At 40.3% G+C, this 18,944-nt stretch overlaps 1 protein-coding gene across 3 annotated transcripts in view; it reads left to right on the top strand.

Moving 5' to 3' along the window:
* The window catches only part of SLC25A13 (solute carrier family 25 member 13), a 198,743-nt gene that overhangs the window by 71,646 nt on the left and 108,153 nt on the right, over nt 1-18,944 (top strand). For 2 of the 3 annotated variants that reach the window (XM_003896295.4, XM_017956938.3), the window contains exon 4: nt 4,319-4,434. The exons of the other annotated variant lie outside the window; for it this stretch is intronic. In XM_003896295.4, coding sequence (XP_003896344.2) covers nt 4,319-4,434 — 116 coding nt within the window. The remainder of the gene's footprint in view (nt 1-4,318; nt 4,435-18,944) is intronic. 3 annotated transcript variants of the gene reach the window in all.

The following is an 18,944-nucleotide window of genomic DNA, read 5'->3' as shown; positions in this document are numbered from 1 at the left end:
ATGATTTCATGGTTCATCTACATACCTCCTGCGTAGGTGTAGAATACTCATATCTAACAGGGTTACCACGTTACATACCTTTTGGTATCAGTGACATACCTAAAATACCAGAGTATTTATTGGCCATTCTCAGTTATGAAACGTTGACATTGCCAGACAGGGCTTTGATCATACATATATATATAGTCATATATATATATAAAACATACATATACACCTTTATATATTATAAGCCTTGCATATGTATATGGTCTCTTATATATGCCTTTTTTATATAAGCCTTTCATATACATATTAAGCCTGTCTTTATTCAGACCATGAAACCAAAAACATCCCTTTTTCAGATAACACATAGTGTGATTCTATTTAATGAACCTAATGTCCGTGGAGGGGTAATTAAGCAAATATGATTGTTTTCTGCCTCAGCAAACTGCCAGCAAGTTCCCCTGGAGAGCAGCACTGTGTGGCTGCGTGGCTGTGGGTGCCTGATCAGCAGGGTTGGGGGATGTGAGTAGGCGTGGCAACTGGGAAGCAAAGGGCCGGAAACACATTTGTCCTCTCTCCCGCTTCAGAAGTCTAGAGTGTGGTGGGCCTGCCAGTGAATTCCTCAAGGTCTTCTCTTATTAGAGCATACCTTAAGAGAAAAGGAAACATCTCTAAATGAAATGCTTGTGGGCACTTTTATTCATAGCTTTAGGTAACCTTTCTTTAAAAACTGCCAGATCTGTGTTTCCAGTCTTGGCCTCTATGTTAGTTTCCTAAGGCTGCTGTAACAAAGTACTCTGCCGCAAACTGGGAAGCTTAAAAAAAAAAAAAAAAAAAAAAAAAATTAGTTTTCCCAACTTCTGGAGGCTAGACATCCAAGGTGGAAGTTCAGCAGGGGTTGGTTTCTTCTGAGGGCTGTGAGGGAGAATCTGTTCTGTTCTTCTTTCCTGTCTTCTGGTGGTGCCCGGGCAACCTTTGGTGTTCCTTGGCTTGAAGAAGAATCACCCTGTTCTCTACCTTCATCTTCACTTGGTTTTCTCCTTGTGTGCGTGTCTGTTTTTAAATTTCCCTCTTTTATAAAGACTTCAGTCATACTGGATTAGGTGCCTGCACTATTCCACTATGATCTCATCTTAACTAGCTCCATTTGCAGCCACCCTATTTCCAAATAAAGTCACATTCTGAGGTTCTAGGGGTTGGGATTTTCGGAAATGGGGGACATAGTTCTGCCCATACCAGCATCTCTGTTAAGTCCGTTGAGTCTCTTTTGGCATCTGGCTGGACACTGTACTACATGTCCCACTGGTACCTCAAATACAGTCGCAGTTGGTTGCATTCTCCCACAGGTCCCTTCTTTCCAATTTTTACCTTTTTTTCTTTTTTCTTCTTGATCTTTGGTGGTGGTATCATCATCCCACTCAGTTATCCAACTTGGAAATCTTGGGAGCATCCTGGCCTGTTTCCTTGGCCTTGGCCTCCGACATCCAGTCCTAACCACATTTTATCATTTCTGCCTCCACTGTGTTTCTCTGACCTTTCCTCTGCTTTCATTCCTAGGACTCCCATTCAGGTTTAGAACCCTGCAATCCCTGGCTGCCAGGCTTTCTCCCACATCTCATCTCTCCTTTAAATTCATCTTCCACACCAGTTCTTTTCTAAATCAAAGTTTTGAATGTGACATTTCTTAATCCAGAAACCTTGAGTGATTTTTAACTGTCTGAAAAAAAAAAAAAGTCGAGATTCTGTTGCTTTGTCCTTAAGGTCCATCCCAGGTGGCTGGCCTCTCACTCATGCCAGTCTTTTGCTCCTCATGACCTGCTAGATGGAGAATTGGTAACTCCTACATCCTGCTCCAAATACAGCACATCCATTTGTTTTCACCTCTGTACTTTGCTTCACCAGTGTAGAATGTCTTCTCTCTACCCTTCCCTCCTGTCTCCATTGTCACTAAACCAAAGTGGGTCCATTTGCCTGCATACAATGGAAAGCCAAACAGAAAGCACCAGGTTTTTGCAGCAAGAAAGGTTTATTGCCAGGCTGCTGAGTAAGGAGACAGGAGTCAGGCTCAAGTTTGACTTTCTCTACCAGCCCTACAGCCATAGATTTAAGAGAGGGCCTCTGAGTGTGGAGTTTAGGTCTGAACAGTGATTAGTGATTGGCTGAAAGGAAAAGGGGTTTGGAAAGTGTCTTGGGCATGCTGCTGCCCTTACATGCTGCTTCATGGGTTGCTCCTTTGGACAATGGTGGCATTAGCTTGAACTGAGGGTGAGTTTTTGGCCTTCTAACGTCAAAAGGTTACTCACCAGGAGAGGAAGTCTATTCTGCCCAGACTCCAGTGAGCTGTATTGGTTCTAACCAGCCTCAGTCTGTCAGCCAATTTTGTGGCAAATAGAGAGAACTGTAACAAATGGTTTTCTTCTCTGCTGTCCTGCAAGACAAGCTCAATAAATTTTTGTTAGTTACCAAATTCTTTAATCCTGTGGGGCATGGTTTCACCATCTTCCCACAGCAGTTGGAATTCTAACCAGGTTAAATGGAAGCCAGGAGACCTGGTTTTCAGGCCAAAATGTCAGAAGCCAGTTGTTTTGCCTAACCCAGGTCATTAACTTTTGCGAGTTTCCGTTTCCTCACAAGTAGAATGAGGAGGTTGAAGTAGATAATCCCTAAGATCTTTTCAGCTTTAAAATTTGTTCATCAAATACCATGCCTCCATGAAGCAGTCCCTAACTCTTCCAGGCAGAATAATTCACCCCTTTTATGCCCCTTGGTGTTTTATTTTTTCTTTTACAGTTAACTCTTAATTTCTAGTGGTTATGTGTGCTCATGACTGTCTCCCTTTCCTCCAAACAGCTGGTGGTAAGCTCCTTGAGTTCAGCCAGGAGTGCTTGACTCACATTTGCCCCCGCTTCTTGCCTTTGTCTTCCCCTGGTCTTGCTTAGGCAGAGAGTCTCGGTGATCTAGACCTTAGTAAAGGATAAAATGTCCCCGGGAAGTAATCCCCTGTAACACATGCTCTTCCTGAGTGTTCCCAGGCATTAAGAAGGATGTGTTTTGGATGGTTAATGATACAGAGATGTTATATTGAACGCACTGAGTTTTTCCTTTCTTCATAGCATTATTGTAATTGGGTGACATTCTGGGAAACAGCTAAGTTCGCTTTGTAACAGTTTTTGTAAAAATGTGTGCTCTCTATAGGATGTTTGGAAGTAACTAAGTTTTCTGTAAAAGATATGAAAAACATTCCTATTTTCTTCCTCTTCCTATATCCTCCGGAAACTTGGAGTATCTCAATGTATCATTAAGGTATTTGGACACTTAAAGTAGCAGTTGTTAAAAAATACAATCTAGGAAAGCTTTTATGGACCCATTTCCTCTTTGGAAGCCAAACGTCCTTGGCCTCTCATATTCTTCCTAAACCTTAGATTGACCCACATTTTGACCTTCAGAAAGTTAAAGTCACTCCTTTCTCCTAGAGAATGACCAGCCCCTTTTCTTGCTTCAAGGCCACCTCTGGTCCTATATTTCTAATCTAATTTTACATTGTTCTTTTATGCACTCCACTGTCCAGACAAAATCTGTCACTCATAATTTTCCCTATATACTCCTTAGCTTTCTTGCATTAGTCTTCTACCTGAAGTGCCCTCTGGTCTACACCCCTTACTGTGTATCCAAATTGTACTCATTTTTTGAGACCTAGCTCAAATGCCATTTCTGCCACAAAGACTTTTGTTACCATACTAGTTCTTGTGTTATGATTTGTTCTTCTTCTACACACTGGTCTATTTCTAGACTAGTGCTATCTGCCTCACCAGACTAGAAGTTCCTCGGGGTCATGTTTCATGTGTCATTTATCTGTATTCCCCTGTACTAGCCCTAGGTCAATTCACAGGTGGTCAGTAAATACTGGTAGTGAATCAATTATCTGTGAACCGTTTTTTGCGTGGTCTATAGGGATACTAATGTGTAACAAAGTTGCTCTATTTTGCTGTTAGGCAGTCACATCTTAGTCTAAAGTATCTACACTTTAATTTTAGAACCCAAAAACATGTCTGAAGTAAGATTGAAACATATATGATACTGGATAAAACAGTTACATTTGAAATTATAATGTATTTAGTGTGTAAACTATGTGGTCAATGCTGTCATGTCTTTTAGATTCTGTGCATTATTATTTCAGTCCACGTTGTAAAAGTAAATGCTAAATGTTTATAAATGTTTTCAGTTTGAATTTTATGTTTTGGCAGGGATATTTTTTCCCTCAGTGTATGTTTGTATATGCTTCTGTTTTCCACAAGCTGCTGACTTTATGCTTTGTGTTTGTTTTATGTTGCAGATTAATATCTTTTCAAGAATTTGTTGCCTTTGAATCTGTCCTGTGTGCTCCTGATGCTTTGTTTATGGTAGCCTTTCAGCTGTTTGACAAAGCTGGCAAAGGAGAAGTAACTTTTGGTAAGGAGCACGATTCTGTGCACATCTATGTAAGTGTGGACTTGTGTGAGCATTTTCTTTCTTTCTTTCTTTTTTTTTGTAGGAACATATGGAAATGCTTTTAAGAAGATAGTATATCCCTTTTAGTAAAGACACTTCAATGTTTAGGGGCTCCAGTTCAAACGTCTTGCTCTTGGAAAAAAACAAGTTTCTGGCTTAGTAGTTTTGATACTCTGATTTAGTTTTAAGGTGAGGGAGATGTGGCATGATTGTTTTCATACAATCATAGCATGTGAGAGCCAGACAGGACTTCTGTTTCTTCCCTGCACCATCAGTAGTGCTTTCCACCGATAGAATGAAGAAGTGAATAGTCTGCCTACACACAGAAGTTACTAATACACCCTATACTTCTTGTCTTCACCTTGTTCCTATGGAGTAGTTTGCGGCCAGAGCCACTGCACAAGATGGTGGTTCAGAATGGTACGTGAAGGACCTTGTTCTAAAGAACACGCCTCCCACCCCACTGCTGTGCTGGCAGTGCCTGCTCTGCTGTGGCCTTCTTTATTTTGCAAGGCACAAACATCATCATGGGAATTAGCTACAAAGCTGCAGAAAACCCTGACGTTTTTCAGATACTTAGAAGAAAGAGAAGACTTGGAAGTGGTGGGACAGTGATGAGTTATTTTTTAAAAAACTGGCTACTAAGGACAGATTTAACAGAAAGTGCCATGTTTCCCGCGGACTCTGTGGTGTCAGGCATATGTTGTCTCTGCACACAAATCTGCATTAGCATTGCTCAAGAAGAATTTTGGAGCCCTTTAGGCATGTGGATTATGCTTTCATGAGAGATGGCTTTAAAGATTAGAGAGAACGTGGCATGATTATTTTCATAGCGTCATAGAACGTGAGAGCCAGACAGGACCTCTGCCTGTCTTGTGCTTGGCATGTGCCCATTTTAAGTGTCTTTATTCATAGTTTCCAATTCATTCAGACCTTTGGGACTTGTCTTATTTGGTGTATTGTGGGAAACATACAGATGTGGGAAAAACACAGGAAGAATGTTGCTTCTGGAATCAGATAAGCTTAGCCCCTTCCAGCTCTGTTGCTTTTGCCTCTGAGCTAAATTGATGATCCTCTCCAGTCCTCATTTATCCTATTAAGAAGTGAAGATAATAATTAGATAAAGTATTGGTAAGATAGTATAATAGACTTATTGTGCCAGCTAACCCCCTTCGCCATTCCGTCATACTTATTTGGCATGACAGAATTAACGGTTAAATCGTCTTGAGCAAAGACAAAAAATTATATACTTGCCTGATTTTGTTTCTAGAAGATCAGATGCTTTCCATTAATACTTCATGAGGATTATTTAATATTTTCAAATCCTTAGATGAAATTTATTTCCATCACCCAGTTCTTCTTAGCACCACTGCAACCACAACTTTTCAATTAATACCAATAAAAAAAAGTCCCCATTTAAATCTTCAAGTAATGAGTAAGCAGCTAGCTCATGGTGTTATTGATTTACTCAGTGGAAGCGAGTTTGGTGACAGTGTTATGATAGTGTTTCTTTGGGATGAACAGAGGAAAGCCTGTGAGTGCAAGCACGTTCAACACAGATATGTTCTGTCTTATCTTCCTACTTTCCCCAGCAAGACTGGATGTGAGGAATGGAAGAGAGCTCGATCTGAGATGAGAGGACCGAGAAATGGGCTTCAGGTAGTTCCTTGATATAGATCCATCTTCCCTTCATGCGTGTGAAGTGGCAAGGGATATTGGTGACACTAGCTTTACCACTGGTCCTGGAAAGACATAGGAGGCTTCCACCATTGCAGGGGAAAGTGTGTGTGTTAGTGTGATTAGAAGAAAATGATAGGGAAGAAGCAGGATGTAGGAAACAAGAGCTATCTTTGAATTGTAGAAGACATAGTTGCATAAGGATTTTGTTTCTGCTTCTTACTAGCTGAAAGACAAGTCATTTCAACCCTCTGAGCTTTATTTTCCTCATCTCTAAAATTGGGGTAGTAACTACCTTACAGGACTATGTAAGGATTAAAAGATCCACTGCATAAAAGGCACTGTCTGGAAAACAAAGGCCTTTATACAAATAGTGATACTAAAAAATAGCCTGAAAGAAGAAAAGATTTTCTAATTTTTTTTTTCCTTTTTTCTTCTTTGGGAAGCCCTTTATTTATTTATTTTTTAATTGTTGTGTTTTTTTTTTTTAACGTAAGTTCAGGGGTACATGTGCAGGTTTATTATATAGGTAAATTTGTGTCACAGGGGTTTGCTGTACAAATTATTTCATTACTCAGCTATTAAACCTAATACCCATTAGTTATTTTCCCTGATCCTTTCCCTCCTCCCAGACTCTACTCTTCTCCCTCTGGCAGGCCCTAATGTCTGTTGTTCCTCTCTGTCTCTGTGTTCTTATCACTTAGCGCCCACATATATGTGAGAATGTTTGGTTTTTGGTTTTCTGTTCCCACATTAGTTTGCTAAGGATAATGCCTCCAGCTCCATCCAAGTTCCTGAAGAGGACATGATCTCGTTGTTGTTGTTGTTTTAATGACTGCATCCTATTCCATGATGTATATGTACCACATTTTCTTTATCCAGTCTGTCATTAATGGGCATTTAGGTTGATTCCTTGTCTTTGCTATTGTGAATAGTGCTACAGTGAACATATGTGTGCATGTGTTTTTATGATAGAATGTTTATATTTCTTTGGGTATATACCCAGTAATGGGATTGTGGGTTGAAGGATAGTTCTGTTTTTAGGTGTTTGAGGAAGTGCCACACTGTTTTCCACAGTGGTTGAACTAATTTACACTCCCACCAGCAGTGTATAAATGTTCCTTTTTCTCTGCAACCTTGCTAGAACCAGCTATTGTTTGACTTTTTAATAGTAGCCATTCTGACTAGTGTGAGATGGTATCTCATTGTAGCTTTGATTTGCATTTCTCTAATTATCAGTGATGTTAAGCCTTTTTCCATATGCTTCTTGGCCATGTATATATTTTCTTTTGAAAATATCTGTTCATGTCTCTTGCCCCCCGCTTTTTTTTTTTTTTTTTTTTTTTGAGATAGAGTCTCACTCTGTCATCCAGGCTGGAATGCAGTGGCACAATCTTGGCTCACTGCAACCTCCATCTCCAGGGCTTAAGCAATTCTCCTATCTCAGTCTCTCGAGTGGCTGGGACTACAGGCGCACGCCACCATGTCTGGCAAATTTTGAATACAAAATTTGTTTTAGTAGAGATGGGGTTTTACCATGTTGGTCAGGATGGTTTCAAACTCCTGACCTCAGGTGATCCACCTGCCTTGGCCTCCCAAATTGCTGGGATTACAGGCATGAGCCACCACGCCTGGCCTTTCCCTCACTTTTTAATGGGGTTGTTTTTTCCCTGTGAATTTAAGGTCCTTATAGTTAGTTGCTGGATATTAGACCTTTGTCAGATGCATAGTTTGCAAAAATTTTCTCCCATTCTGTAGGGTGTCTGTTTACTCTCTTGATAGTTGGGCTTTTGCTCTGAAGAATGCCCTTTAGTTAATTAGATCCCATTTGCCAATTTTTGTTTTTATTGCAATTGCTTTTGGTGTCTTTGTCATGAAATCTTTGCCCATTTCACTCTCCAGAGTGATACTGCCTAGGTTGTCTTCCAAGAATATAGTTTTGAGTTTTACACTTAAGTGTTGTTTGTTTTTTAGACGGAGTCTTGCTCTGTTCCCCAGGCTGGAGTGCAGTGGTATGATGTTGGCTCACTGCAACCTCTGCCTACCAGGCTCAAGTTATTCTTGTGCCTCAGCCTCCCGAGTAGCTGGGACTATAGGCATGCACCAGCATGCCTGGCTAATTTTTGTATTTTTCAGTAGAGACAGGGTTTCACCATGTTGGCCAGGCTGGTCTGGAACTCTTGACCTCAAGTGATCTGCCCACCTTGACCTCCCAAAGTGTTGGGATTACAGGTGTGAACCATCACTGTCTGGCCACATTTAAGTCTTTAATCCATCTTGAGTTTATTTTTGTGTATGGCGTAAGGAAGGGATCCAGTTTCAGTCCTCTACATATGGCTAGCCAGTTAACTCAGCGTCATTTATTGAATACAGAATCCTTTTCCCATTGCTTGTTTTTGTCAACTTTGTTGAAGATCAGATAGTTGTATGTGTACGGCCTTAGTTCTGGGCTCTCTATTCTGTTCCATTGATGTTTGTGTTTTGTACTAGTACCACGATGTTTTGGTTACTGTAGCCCTGTAGTACAGATTGAAGTCAGGTAGCGTGATGCCTCCAGGTTTTTTCTTTTTGCTTAGGATTGCCTTGGCTATTGTCATGTCATGCACGTCCATGTGAAGAGACCACCGAACAGGCTTTGTGTGAGCAATAAAGCTTTTTAATCACCTGGGTGCAGGTGGACTGAGTCTGAAAAGAAAGTCAGCAAAAGGAGTTAGGGGTGGGGCAGTTTTATGGGATTTGGGTGGGTAGTGGAAAATTACAGTCAAAGGGGGTTGTTCTCTTGCAGGCAGGGGTGGGGGTCACAAGGCACTCAGTGGGGGAGCTTTTGAGCCAAGAAAAGGAATTTCATCAGGTTAATCAATCAGTTAAGGTGGGGCAGAAACAAATTACAATAGTAGAATGTCATCAGTTAAGGTAGGAACCGACCATTTTCACTTCTTTTGTGATTCTTCAGTTGCTTCAGGCCATCTGGATGTATATGTGCAGGTCACAGGGGATATGATGGCTTAGCTTGGGCTCAGAGGCCTGACAGCTATTTGGGTTCTTTTTTGGTCCATATGAATTTTAAAGTGGTTTTTGTCTAGTTCTATGAAGAATGTCGTTGGTAGTTTGAGAGGAACAGCATTGAATGTATAAATTGCTTTGGGCAGTATGTTCATTTTAATGATACTGATTTTGCCTTTCCATGAACATGAAATGTTTTTCCATTTGTTTGTGTCATCTCTTTTCTGTAGTTCTGCTTGTAGAGATCTTTCATCTCCCTAGTTAGCTGTGTTTCCAGGTATTTTATTCTTTTTGTGGCAATTGTGAATTGGATTATGTTCCTGATTTGGCTCTTGGCGTGACTTGTTGGTGTATAGGAATGCTAGTGATTTTTATACATTGATTTGGTATCCTGAGACTTTGCTGAAGCTGTTTATCAACTTAAGGAGCTTCTTGGCTGTGACTGTGGGGTTTTCTATTAACAGACACAGGATCAATTCAACTGCAAACAGGATAGTTTGACTTCACGTCTTCCTATTTGGATGCCCTATATTTCTTTCTCTTGCCTGATTGCTTTGTCCAGGCCTTTCAATACTGTGTTGAATAGGACTGGTAAGAGAGGGCATCCTTGCCTTATGCAATAAAAGACAGGAAGCCCTGATTTCAAGGAGCTCATATTGTGATTTTGTCTTCAGTTGCATGTGACTGTTGTAGAAGAATGTACAACCCCTCCAGCAATACCCTGCCTTTCACAGGTAATTTATTCTAGGGTTTTCCAGTCTCACAAAACAGCGTGTTGTATATGTGCCTTGTATACATGTATGATGAGCCAACGGGAGTCCTCACTCCATTGGTATCATAAAATGTACCCTGGATTTTCTGAGCCATTAATCCCAATTTAAGATTAAACTGAATGAGAAATGCGTAGGACTAAGAGAGCAAAAAGACCATCAGTTTGCAAATTAATAGCTGACTTCTAACTTTTTTTTATGGGGTTGGTTAGATTCATTAAATATAGGTGGTGTGCATAGCAGTCTTTCACCTAAGTAAACAAAATCTTATAGGGGGCATGGCAGCCTAAGGAGTGTTTTGACAGCAGGTACCTTTAGAAGAAGCTAGCAACAAGTACCTTTTCCAGGAAACTCTTCACAGAGTTAAAGACATCAAAAACAAACAACTTGGAGTTGGACAGAAAAGAAGACTTATGTAGTCAACCTTGCTCTTATAAACCCAAAGTTTTCAGAGAATGAAGATCCAGATCTATAGCCTGGCTAAGCTGGTCATATGAGACTGTAAACCCAATGGCAATCTTATCTCTAGTTACTTCCTTAGCTTCTTATAAATCTTTCACCTAGGAGTGACCCTTTAGTATTTTAGAAGTTTGTCTACCTTGATGTGTATCTTTGGGAGGGGTAGACATGGAGTGACAATTGAGAGAAGGGCTCCTTTGTTACTTCCCGGATTGGCTCAGTCAGTTGTGATGATCATGGGGTGAGTATTCTTAATACACTCTACAGAGGTTCACCTGGGGCCTTCCCATGGTCTGCAGAGAAAACAGGAGAGTGGCCTCAAATCTCACATGTCTCCCAGCCTTGCTTTTTATACTGAGAGCAGTTACACTCTTTATCAGTTTTCCTACTGGATTTCCACATTAGTGTGTGTGAAGTGGGGCTTCTGCGACTAAGCTTAGTTTGCAACAGGGTTTGTCAACAACAGGGTGGTGTTCATGCTCCCACTAGTACTGATTCTGATAGACACTAAACAAAAATCAGTTGGATCGAGGGGCAAATAAGTGTCTCATTTCAGTGAAACCTTGACCTATTTCCTCTGAGGCCTTGTTTATATTTACCGTATTTTCATGTCTACATCACCCCATGTGTTTGCTACAATGAAAAGATCTTGATTAGGCCACTTTTGTTCTTTTGGTATCTAGCTACTTATATTCTCCTATTTCCTTTGAGGGAAAACTCCAGTATTCTTGCTGTCACCGTGTGTTCTTACTTTGATATCCAGTGTTTATAAGTATCTTGAGATATCAACAGGTATATAACAGGATGTTGGTATGAGTGGTAAATTCTAGTTAATTTGTGATTCTGCAGGTGAGGAGAAAAAAAATTGTTCTAAATGTTTCCATTTGTATTTTTAGCCTATTGCATGTGACAGTGATTTTTAAAAGCATACTTTGTTGAATGATAGCATACATGCAGAAGAATATACAAATCATGTTAGGTGTACATCTTGCTGAACTTTTACATCTGGATCTGCTTACCACAAGCCAGATCAGAAAGAGGATGGTACCAGCAGTGTAGAGGTCTCATCCCAGTCACTGTTTCCCAATCCCAATGGTAACAACTGACATTTATCACTATCAATTGGTTTTGCCTCGTTTTAAACTTCATTTAATTGGAACTATGTAGAGTGTACTCTTTTGGTCTGGCTTTGTTTGTTCATTTTATTTGTGAGATAAATCCATGTCATATGTATTTTTTGTTTTTCTTCAAAAAACAATGTATTGAATTCCATTATGTGACTCTATCCTAATTTATCCATTCTATTGTTTGTAAACATTTTGGAACATTTTCATTTTTGTCTACTACAAGCAATATGTTTTCAACATTGTTTTACGTATTTTTGGTGTGTATAGACATATCTAGGAATAGACTTGCTGGGTCATAGAAAATATGCATATTTAGCTTCAGTAGAGCTTGCCAAAATGTTTCCCAGAGTGATGGTACCAGTTAACGCTCATAATATCATTGCATGATGGTTTTATTTATTTCAGATCTTTGCCACTTGGTATCAGTCAGTTATTTTTATTTTAGTGATATCTCCCCGTGTGGCTTTAATGAGCATTTCTCTCCCTGATTCCTAATGGGTTATACAATATTTTTTTATATTTATTGGCCATTTGGGTATCTTCTTCAGTCACATGCATATTTTCTGGATACACGACCTCTGAGGGTTATATGTTTCACAGATTCTTTACTTTGTGACTTGCACTGTTACTCAATTGAGTCTTGAGGAACATAAGTTTCTAATTTTAATGTAGTACAAATTATCAGCATTTTCTTTTGTGGATAGCTCTTTTCATGTCCTGTTTTAAACAGGACTAGGCTGGGCACAGTGGCTCCCGCCTGTCATCCCAACACTTTGGCAGGCCGAGGCAGGTGGATCACCTGAGGTCAGGAGTTCGAGACCAGCCTGGCCAACACAGTGAAACCCTGTCTCTACTAAAAATACAAAAATTAGCTGGGCATGGTGGCAAGCACCTGTAATCCCAGCTACTCAGAAGGCTGAGGCAGGAGAATCGCTTGAACCCAGGAGGCAAAGGTTGCAGTGAGCCAATATCACGCGCAAAACTCTGTCTCAAAAAAGAAAAAAAATTTATTTGGTTTCCTCCAGGTCGGGAAGATATTCTCCTATGTTATCTTCCAGAATTTTGTTTTCCTTTCAAATTTACATTTTAATCTTTCTAGAATTTGTTATATTTTTGCATGGTACTAAAGGTAAAGGTCAAGATTCTTCCCTGGCCCACTTCCCCAAGGATATGTAGATCACCTGGCACCATTTATTAAAAAGGTCGCTCTTTTCTTTATTGCACTGCAGTGGTGCTGCTATTGTAAGTCCAGTATGAGGCTGTATCTGAATGCTCTATTCTTTTTATATAATTGTAAATTCTCCACTAATACTATACTATCTTAATCACTGTAGCTTTATAAGTCATATCTGGTTAGGCTTTCAACTTTATTCTTTAAGATTATCTTGGCTATTCTTGGCCCTATTCACTATCAAAACAATTTTAGAGTAAGTTGTTAATTTCCACAAACATCCTGCTGGGATTTCACATGCTATTGCCTTCAATATGTATAATATCTATATGTATATGTATAAATAAATGTTTTATTCCTTTAGAATTTTTAAAGTTTTTAAATAAAAGTTTATTTAATAACAACTGTTAGTCTGTCTATATCTCACTACTCTGGAAATTTAGAGTAGATGAACACTACAAATTTTGAAAGAGAAAGGAACACATACGTCTATGTTATTTGTTATCTAAAGATGCTAGTACATGTTTACAATTTTGCAGATAGGACTACTGCCAAGGATGAATCAGTGCTAAGTGCCTCAGACGGAGGATAGTAGAATCATGAGCTGAATTTTATATTTGAAATAACAAATAAGCATTACCTTCTTAAAAGTTCATAAATATTGGCCGGGCGCGGTGGCTCAAGCCTGTAATCCCAGCACTTTGGGAGGAGGCGAGGCAGTGGATCCGCGAGGTCAGGAGATGAGACCATCCTGGCTAACCTGGTGAAACCCCACGTCTCTACTAAAAAAATATACAAAAATTAGCGAGTGAGGTGGCAGGCGCCTGTAGTCCCAGCTACTCGGGAGGCTGAGGCAGGAGAATGGCGGGAACCCGGGAGGCGGAGCTTGCAGTGAGCTGAGATCCGGCCACTGCACTCCAGCCTGGGCGACAGAGCGAGACTCCGTCTCAAAAAAAAAAAAAAAAAAAAAAAAGTTCATAAATATTTCAGTAGATGTATTTTACTACATATTGAATATAATGCATTTAAAGAAACTTCAGAATTCTGTGAGTTGGACGTTACCAATACTGTCAAATTTTGGTTATCATAGTGGACAGGAGGGGTGTTCAAAAGGAGTAAATCATGGTGGACGACAAGCAGGGTAAGAAGAGGGGAGAGAAAATGATATTAATGGCCTAGTCATTTATAACCAAAGCAGAATAATAATAAATAAGGGAATAAAGTGTCATTATATTAATTATAAATCTATGCTATTATATGAGGAGATATTTACATAAATTTGTTTTTGAAATTTAATGTATTTTCTCTTTAAACTTAGTGTGTGGAATGTCAACATAGTTTTCTTTTTCTTTCTTTTCTTTTTTAAAGTGTTATTTTTTGTAATGGATATGGGTGGCAAACTTTTTCTATAAGGCTAAGATAATAAATGTTTTGGTGCAGTCCCTATGGAAAATAGTTATGGAGATTCTGACAAAATTTTAAAAATAGAAGTGCCATATAATCCACCAATCTCACTTCTGGATATTTATCCAATAGAATTGAAATCAGGATCTTGAAGAGTTATCAGCACTCTCATGTTCATTGCAGCACTGTTCGCAATAGCCAAATGTGGAAATGACCTAAATGTCCATCCACAGCTGAATGGATAAAGCAAATATATATACATATGATAGAATATTATTCAGCCATAAAATCCTGCCATATATGACAACATGAATGAACCCTGAGGACACTATGAGTGAAATAAGACAGCCACAGAAGACAAATACTACATGATTCCACTTATATGAGGCACCTGAAATAGGCAGAGTCATGGAATCAAAGAGTCTTGGCTGCCAGGGGCTATGGGGAGGGGGAATGGGGACTGACTAATCATCTGGCATAAAGTTTTGGTTAAGCAAGATGAATAAGTTCTAGAGATCTCCTGCACAACGTGTGTTAATAGCTAATGATATTGTTTTGTACACTTAAAAATCTACTAAGGGTAAATTTCGTGTTAAGTGTTTTTTTCCACCAAAAAAAAAGATTTTTTTTTTTTTGAAAGAGGTGAGGGAATTGGTCATGTAGATATGGGGATGGAGGTGGGGAGACTGTCCCAGGCAGAAAATAATAGCCATTTCCCAGGTTCTAAGGACAGAGTCTGTTTGATACATTTGAGGAACATTTTAGGCAGAGAGACTATAAACAAGTACCAAAAATATGATGTCAGGGTATCCTATTTATAATGTAAAGCAGGCTAAGTGGGTAGAAAGCATGGAAGCTATCTGAGCAGATCTAGAGGAGTGACTGAAAATGCATTAATACTGAACTGGCATGATATGGGCTGTGTATTCCATGAAGGGTTGGAGCTGTGGGGATCTGGAACTGATGGCCACTTTGGAAGTGTTACGAACAGTGGAGGCTGGGAATAACAGAGGCATGGACTGGAGTCATATCTCGGGACCCCACCTGGGCCCGCCTTCCCTTCCCTTCCCTTCCCTCCCTTCCCTTCCCTTCCCTCCCCTCCCCTCCTCTTCCCTCCCCTCCCCTCCCCCCCCCCCCCCCCTCTCCCCCCCCCCCCCCCCTTCCCCCCCCCCCCCCCCCCCCCACCCCACAATGTCTCTTGTCACCCAGGCTGGAGTGATCTGGGCTCACTGCAGCCTCAGCATCCCTGACTCAAGCCATCCTCCCACCTTAGCGTCCCGAGTAGCTGGAACTACTGGTGGCGCCGCCATGTCCAGCTAACTTTATTTTTATTTTTGTAAAGATGAGTTTAACTATGTTGCCCAGGCTTACTTCAAACTCCTGGGCTCAAGCAATCCTCCCACCTTGGCCTCCCAAGATGCTGGGATTACAGGCATGAGCCAATGCACACTGGGCTATTCCTGAGAGCTAATCTGTATGACTTGGCTCCCGATCGGCCATGGGTGAGAGGAAGGGGGTCAAAGGAAAGGCAGAAGGACCAGGTGGTAGCTACTGGTCTTGTTCTGTTCCCAAGACTTGTGGTTTTACATAATCTCATGAGAGAAGTAAGGTAACCATCATTTTTATTTTTAAATACATGCCAACCTCTGGGCTAAATACTTTTGGTATAATTTATTGTTTAATTATTGTAGCCTAGAAGGTCTATACTATTATAATTCTCATTTTCTGAAGAGGAAATAGGCATGGGGAGGTTGAGTCAGTGGCCACAGTCATAGTGTTGCCTGTGGTGGAGCTGGGAGAGCAGCCTGATCCTGGCTGACTGTTCTTCACTGTGTCACACTGCCTCCCTCTGGTGTTGATACTCATGCTTTTGGAGTGAGCCCACCATAATCCAGACAGGTGTCAGCCATTGTGGTCTCAGTCTATATCAGACATTAGAAGGATTTAATATTTTTCATGAAGTAAAGAGCAATAGGCAAATGCCTATGGTGGAAAGTAATAAGGAAGATAATGTACCTGACTTAGAGTTACCAGTGTACATAGAAAGTTGCCTTGGTTCCACCTATCTGGATAACTTGTTGAGATGCACACAATGTGAGTTTTACCCAGAAAAGCTTTATCTTTTTATATGAACAGAATTCTGACTGAAGGGGAGAATCACAGGACGATAGGGAGGGGTGAGGAGATGGCCCATGTCCAGGTTGAGGAGAGAGGGGAACCATAGTAGAGGAGGCCCTTGATTGAGGGGTGCAGCTTAAGAGACCTAGGTACTTGGGAGGGTGGTTGTCAGGGCACCAACGACAGGGCCGGGCCCTTAAGCAAGGGTAATTATTTCATATAAGAAGCAATTAGGAGTCACCACAAGGTCTTTGGAGGACAGGGATAGAGTCAGAATGATGCTTGGAAGAGATGATTTTTGTTGAGTTGACTAGAGTGGGGCAAAGCCAGAGGCACCATGTCAGTGATCATTATTTAGGCTTCACTGTATCTATGTGAAGCCAGTTGATAGTCATCCCACTTTGTGAGTGGAGGAGCTGAAAGTCAGGATTTGGAAGGACTTACCTGGTGTGTGAGCAGATTGGTACAGACATGTTGAGTGATAGTTTCTCAGACACTTTCCTGTTACTGTATTTCTTATTTAATATTGCAGGGAGAGCAAAGCATTTCCATTGTGGATTTTGAGAAAGAGTACCTGTGTGGATGTGTGGGTGTGTTTAATGAAACTGTTGATCTGAACTCTTTGGCATATATACCAGTGCTTTGTCTTATAATGCTAATTTAAGACATTACCTATTCCTACTTACTGGTATTTCTTAAGATGTTGTACTGCAGTAGACCACATTAATAGCCTAGCTCCACAGTAGCAGAGAGCTCGAATGCTACTTTTTTTTTTTTTTTTTTTTTTTTTTTTTTTTTTTTTTTTTTTTTTTTGAGACAGTCTCGCTCTGCCGCCCAGGCTGGAGTGCAGTAGCGCGATCTCAGCTCACTGCAAGTTCTGCCTCCCGGGTTCAAGCAATTCTCCTGCCTCAGCCTCCGGAGTAGCTGGGACTACAGGCGCATGCTGCCATGCCTGGCTAATTTTTTTGTATTTTAGTAGAGATAGGGTTTCACTGTTGTTGCCCAGGCTGGTCTCAAACTCCTGAGCTCAGGCAATCCACCTGCCTTGGCCTCCCAAAGTGCTAGGATTACAGGCATGAGCGATCGAGCCCCACTGAGAGCTTGAATACTACTTTTATCTGAAGAAAGTCACAATTAGACCCCCTGAATATTCAAAGTATGTTCTATACAATAACCAATTTCTTAGGTTAAACTCCAAAATGTTTTCTTGCATTATGCTATTACATGTTTTTCTCTTCCTTTGACTTTTTTAAAATTAATTTTTCAGTACACTGAACAAGATTTCATGAAATAGGTTTTATGTGCAGTTTTGAAGTTATCCTTAATACATGAATGTAACCCAATTTCATTATCCAAATAGTGGTGGTAATGATGGTATGTGCATGTTTATGTTCTGCAGTTTTTAATTAAACTTTAAAGTCAAGAGTTCGCAACTCTTTGCCTAGATAAGTATCAGGGAGTCTGTGAATGGCTATGATTGTAATATTTTGTCTAAATGAGCATTTTTTTTTTTTCCTGGGGAAAAATTGCATAGGTTTTAGCAAATCTCGCAGAGGTCAGTGACCTGCCCTTTAAAGATAAAAGCTGCTTTTTATAGAGGGGCAGTTGAACTAGTAGACATATATCTTATTTAAGACTTTTCCAGCATTGCTGTTAAAAACATTCATTGTAGAATAGTTTATGTATGACTTCAAAATGTAATGATAATCAGTTTTTGGATGCCTTTTGATTTTGGATATATGAAGAAATAAAATATATCAGACAACCTATATATAATACAAGAGACAGACTGGAAAATACATTTTTCTGTAAATGAAGTAAATGTAGAGTAACTAATGAATTATTAAAAATACAGAAAGAACCGGGCACGGTGGCTCACACCTGTAATCCCAGCACTTTGGGAGGCTAAGGCAAGCGGATCACAAGGTCAAGAGATCGAGACCATCCTGGCCAACATGGTGAAACCCGGTCTCTACTAAAAATACAAAAATTAGCTGGGCATGGTGGCACGTGCCTGTAGTCCCAGCTACTTGGGAGGCTGAGGCAGGAGAATCGCTTGAACCCAGGAGGTAGAGGTTGTGGTGAGCCGAGATCACACCACTGTACTCCAGCCTGGTGACAGAGCAAGATTCTGTCACAAAAATAAATAAACAAAATAAAATACAGAAAGAACTGTTTGGTTGGCCGGCTAGTGAGACCTCTGAAAGGGAATTGGTTCTGATTCACATGAAGACCAAAATGGAAGAAACTAGTGTACACCCTATGCCACATTGGGAGGCCTGGGCTCGCTTGCCACTGCAGCTCTGTCAGTTAGCATGGAGTCCAAAAGAAACTGGTCCAGTCTTGCCCTTTATTGGAAACTACAGTGGCCTGTTGTCCTTAAGTCTTCGTTATTGAAATATATTGCAAGTTTAGTTACTATAGAGAAGTGTTTCTTGTTTATGTTAATAAGTGGCATGTGAAAAAGGACTCTCCTAAGAGAGAATCATAAAGACTAAAACTTTTAATTTATTAAGGCTCTGAGAAGTCCTGTGGAAAAATAAATATATTTAACTTTGTTTAAATTGGAGTTTAGCAAACTTATATTTGCACCAACTTTTCTCTCGTGTCTCTCACTAAACAAAACCCACAGAACCGGGGTGATTTCTAAGCTAGTTAATTCTTAATTCTAAGCAAGTCCTCGGTTAGTTAATTCTCTGACATGGATGTAATTGTTTGGAGGAACCCTTTCTGAGTTCAAGT

This window comes from Papio anubis, chromosome 4 (assembly GCF_008728515.1).
Source record: "Papio anubis isolate 15944 chromosome 4, Panubis1.0, whole genome shotgun sequence".
NCBI classification, from domain to species: Eukaryota; Metazoa; Chordata; class Mammalia; order Primates; family Cercopithecidae; genus Papio; species Papio anubis.
The sequence above is the reverse complement of the archived record's forward strand: the minus strand, read 5'-3'. Positions and strand labels throughout refer to the sequence as shown.